The sequence below is a fragment of the Carassius carassius genome, chromosome 6 (genome assembly GCF_963082965.1).
Source record: "Carassius carassius chromosome 6, fCarCar2.1, whole genome shotgun sequence".
NCBI lineage: Eukaryota > Metazoa > Chordata > Actinopteri > Cypriniformes > Cyprinidae > Carassius > Carassius carassius.
The window spans coordinates 41140367-41145366 of NC_081760.1; the positions used below are offsets into that span (position 1 = coordinate 41140367).

At 46.6% G+C, this 5000-nt stretch overlaps 2 protein-coding genes across 3 annotated transcripts in view; one reads left to right on the plus strand and one right to left on the minus strand.

Annotated features, from left to right (window-relative positions):
* Positions 1–4833, minus strand: part of txndc11 (thioredoxin domain containing 11) — a 16844-nt gene extending 12011 nt beyond the window's left edge. The window contains exons 1-4 of the mRNA XM_059551744.1: positions 4403–4833; positions 2901–3117; positions 2694–2791; positions 2446–2575 (exon numbers count right to left, since the gene is read on the minus strand). Of these exons, the coding sequence (XP_059407727.1) occupies positions 2446–2575; positions 2694–2791; positions 2901–3117; positions 4403–4527 (570 nt within the window). The 5' untranslated portion in view covers positions 4528–4833. The remainder of the gene's footprint in view (positions 1–2445; positions 2576–2693; positions 2792–2900; positions 3118–4402) is intronic.
* Positions 4834–4930: 97 nt separating this feature from the next.
* The window catches only part of eri2 (ERI1 exoribonuclease family member 2), a 10966-nt gene continuing 10896 nt past the window's right edge, over positions 4931–5000 (plus strand). For both annotated transcript variants that reach the window (XM_059553116.1, XM_059553118.1), the window contains exon 1: positions 4931–5000. This exon is cut by the window's right edge and continues 600 nt beyond it. The gene's annotated coding sequence lies outside the window, so the exon portion shown is untranslated.

Here is a 5000-nt window from a genome sequence, read left to right on the forward strand (position 1 = left end):
TTGTAAAATTGAATTGATCTTTTTTGTATTTTGAGTAAGAGGGGGTATTGGCCGAGCTCTGCTCTGCACAGGTTATTGGGTGTTTTTCTCTGCACCTGTAGGATGCTCTTACAGAACTCGGTATGGAAAGATTCTATGACTGTTTTGTCCCATTTGTCAAATTCATTATTAAGTTTTGGCCCCCAAATTTCACTACCATATAGAATTATTGGTTCTAGTACAAATTGGAAATTTTTTAGCCAGATTTCAATTGGAATATAGATTTTAATGTTTCTTTTTATTGCATAGAAAGCCCTCCTTGCTTTGTCCCTCAGATCTTTCACAGCCATGTTGAGGTTCCCTGTGTATGTAATGTTGAGGCCGAGGTAAGTGTAGTTTTTTGTGTGTTGTAATTTAGTGGTGTCTAGATAGAAATTGTGTGTAACCTGATTTGTGTATTGTTTCTGAAAGATCATTATCTTAGTCTTCGCTGTGTTTACTGTCAGGGCCCAGGTCTGGCAGAATCTCTGCAGGAGGTTAAGGTGCTGCTGCAAGCCTTCTTTAGTAGGTGAGAGCAACACCAAGTCGTCTGCATAGAGCAGAGCTCTGATCTCGGTGTTGTTCAGGGTGAGGCCAGGTGCCGTGGAACTCTCTAACTGGTTTGCTAATTCATTGATATATAGATTGAAGAGAATTGGACTGAGATTGCACCCCTGCTTCACTCCCCGGCCCTGGGAGAAGAACGCTGTTTGTTTGTTTCCAATCTTTACGGCACATTCACTTTTTGTATACATGTTCTTAATCAAATCATATGTTTTTCCTCCAATGCCACTTTCGAGTAGTCTACAGAAGAGGCCTTCGTGCCAGATGGAATCAAAGGCTTTTTGGAAGTCAACAAAACAGGCATATACCTTTCTTTTCTTAATGTTTAATTCTTGATCAATAAGAGTCTGGAGTGTAAATATATGGTCCGTTGTGCGGCAATTTGGCAAAAAAACAATTTGGCATTTATGTAGAATATTGTGGTCATCAAGCAAGTTGACAAGTCGTTTATTAACGATGTTGCAGAATATTTTTCCCAGGTTACTGGATACACATATTCCTCTGTAGTTATTTGGGTCATATTTATCTCCGGATTTATGAATTGGGGTTATTAAGCCTTTGCTCCAGATGTCTGGAAAAGTTCCAGTTGATAGAATTGTATTGAATAGTTTTAGTATAGCCAATCTGATTTTATGATCCGAGTATTTGATCATTTCGTTGAGGATTCCATCTACACCACAAGCCTTTTTTCCTTTCAGGGACTGGATGACCTCTGCTAACTCTTGTTCTGTGACAGGGTAATCTAGAGGGTTTTGGTTGTTTTTTATCACCGCCTCCAGAGTTTTCAATTTTGTGAGTATCTTGTACTGATCATTATTTTTTGTAATAGTACTGTATAAATCACTAAAGTGATTAATCCAAGTATTTCCATCTTGAATGGCCAATTCATCCTGCTGGGTTTTGTTTAGGTTGTTCCATTTCTCCCAGAACTGGTTGGACTCTAAAGATTCCTCAATTTCACAGAGTTGCTTTTTGTTGTGTTGTTCTTTTTTAGTTTTTAGGGTGTACTTGTATTGTTTCAGAGTGGCCTCATATTTACAGCGTATATTGTGGTTATCTGGGTCCCTATGCCTTTCATTAGATAATTTCCTTAAAGTTTTCCTTAGGTTTTTGCATTCAGTGTCAAACCATTTGTTACTGTTCATTTGTTGAAGTTTTGGTTTGGAGGCTTTCAAATTAGACAATGAAGCCAAATGATGAAATATTGAATTGATTTTGTCCACAGCTGAATTTACACCAGAACTATTCTGGGGAAATGTTTCATTTATAAATAAATGAGTTAAATCATATATGTTTTGATTTTCCAGTGCCTTTTGGTACGCGCCCACGCTGTTTGGGGTCCATCTGTATGAGTATGTGCTGTTGAACAGTTCACAGGCACTGGGGGCTCTAGACTTAGACTGGGCCCTTTGAAGATATAGTGTGATTTTGCTGTGGTCTGAGAGGGGTGTGAGGGGGCTGACTGTGAAAGCTCTGAGAGACACTGGATCTAGATCTGTAATGAAATAATCTACCACACTACTGCCAAGAGCTGAGCTGTAAGTGTAGCGACCCAGAGAGTCCCCTCGTAGCCTGCCGTTGACTATGTACAGACCCAGTGTACGGCATAGCTGTAAAAGCTGCACACCGCTTGTGTTGGTAAGCTTGTCAAAGCTCTTTCTAGAAGGACATTCAGGGAGGGGGAAGCAGGTGCTTCCAGGTAAGTGTTTGTCTATCTCTCTCTCTCTGTGTGTGTGTGTGTGTGTGTGTCTCTCTCTCTCTCTGTCGTGTGTGTGTGTCTTTCTCTCTGTCGTGTGTGTGTGTGTGTGTGTGTGTCTCTCCGTGTGTGTGTGTGTGTCTCTCTGTGTGTGTGTGTGTGTGTACCTGGTGCTGTGTGAGGAAGGTGTGCAGGGCTCTAACGGAGGGCAGGTAGGTGAGCGGAGCACTAACTCTCTGAATGAAGCTCTCCAGATACTCAGACCGGACCGGACCCCTGTACTGGATTGGACCGACCCTGCTCTCACACACACACACACACACACACACACACACACACACACACAGGGGTGTTATCATGAGTGATCATGAACACATGCTTCTCTCTGTGAGTGTGTGTGTGTGTGTGTGTGTACCTCCTGTAGAACAGATGAATGACTGGATACTGGAAGAAGCTCTTCTGCTTCCTGCATCTGCCCTGATGCCACCAGCAGTTCACCGCCACAAACTGCACCTGCACACAGGAAACGCATCATCATCACTCAAAACCGAAAGGTGTGTTTATGTTAAATCTGTAAAGGCTGCATGTTGATGAATGGTGACTGTGTGGGTTGGAGTCTCACCTGCTGAGCGAGCCGCAGCGCCACCTGCTGGACGTGCTGTCGTGCAGCGAGGCAGTGAGCACACCAGGGGGCGTAGTAGAACACCAGAGACACATCCGCTTCCTCCAGCAGACCATCCACTTCCTCTAACTGACCCAGGAACAGATCCACCAGAGGAGCCTCGGACGGGAAGAAGCGCAGCGGAGCACGAGGAGACGCCACCACACTCTTCACACGACTGTCACACACACACACAGAGAGAGAGAGACACACACACACACGCGCGCGCGCAGAGAGAGACACACACACACACACACAGAGAGAGAGAGACACACACACACACACACACACACACGCGCAGAGAGAGACACACACACACACACAGAGAGAGAGAGACACACACACACACGCGCAGAGAGAGACACACACACACACACAGAGAGAGAGAGACACACACACACACACACACGCGCAGAGAGAGACACACACACAGAGAGAGAGAGACACACACACACACACACGCGCAGAGAGAGACACACACACACACACACACAGAGAGAGAGAGACACACACACACACGCGCGCGCGCGCGCAGAGACACACACACACACACACAGAGAGAGAGAGACACACACACACACACACACACACACAGAAACATAGACAAAGAAACACACACACACACACACAAAGAGAGAGAAACACAGACAGAGAAACACACAGACACACACACAGAGAGAGAGAGAGAGAGAGAGAGAGTTAATATCAACAACAATTACACAAACACCGTGGACAATGCACATTAAACCAGAATGCACGACTTTGGGAAGTCGTGGCCTAATGGTTAGAGAGTCGGACTCCCAATCGAAAGGTTGTGAGTTTGAGTCCCGGGCCGGCAGGAATTGTGGGTGGGGGGAGTGCATGTACAGTTCTCTTACCACCTTCAATACCACGACTTAGGTGTCCTTGAGCAAGGCATCGAACCCCCAACTGCTCCCCGGGCGCCGCAGCATAAATGATGAACACTGCTCCGGGTGTGTGCTCACAGTGTGTGTGTGTGTGTTCACTGCTCTGTGTGTGTGCACTTCGGATGGGTTAAATGCAGAGCACAAATTCTGGGTATGGGTCACCATACTTGGCTGAATGTCACTTCACTCACTTCATTTGCAAATCTCAAACTCATACTCCATTCACAATAGAAGGGGAAGTCATGGCCTAATGGTTAGAGAGTCAGACTCGTAACACAAAGGTTGTGGGTTCGAGTCTTGTACCAGCAGTGATGGTAAGTGAGGAAGTGAATTAACAACTCTCCCTTAACCTTCAGTACCAGCACTGGGGTGCCCTTGAACCGAGCCCCCAGCTGCTCCCCGAGTGCCCACTGCTCCAGGTGTGTGTGTGTGTGCGCGCGCGTGTGCGTGCTCACGGTGTGTGTGTGTGTGCACTTCAGATGGGATAAGTGTAGAGAACTAATTCCGCCGACGAGCGGTATGTGATATTACAGTGATGTTCAGAGACGTGTTTACCTGCAGGTGAGGGTTAAGGGCAGTATTAGCGCGCAGGTGAGCAGGATCGCGCCGCAGCACAGCTCGGGTCTCTTCGCCATCTGATCCACCACCTGCCGGAGCTGAGCTCGAACCCGCCGCAGCATCACCGACCCGCTACAGACAGCAGCTCATCCCGGGAGATACGACCGAGCACAACAACACACCGCACCAACCGCTCAAACACACGTCACACTTCCGCCTCCCGAGAGGGGCGGGGCGGGGGCCAGGCGAGGGAGCGTCTCTAAACTACACGAACAAATGCGCGGTATTTCGTTTCATTAAATCTGGATTCCTACGGAAATTACATTAAATGTGCGCACAGATAAACGATAATGTGCAGGGTCCCGGTTTACAAACCGAGTCAGATCCAAAGATTCAGTGTTTCGAGGTCGAATGCGGCACTGATCTGAATTAACCTACTGACTGACATCCGGGAACCTGGTCTCGCAAACAAACACTGGACCAATCAGCTGTGAGCACAGCGCAGAGAAGTGCGTGTGCGGTTAGGGAGCTCTCATTTCCTTTTCTGATGATAATTGTATTGTTTTTACTATATAACTGAGTCCCTGGTTTCTCA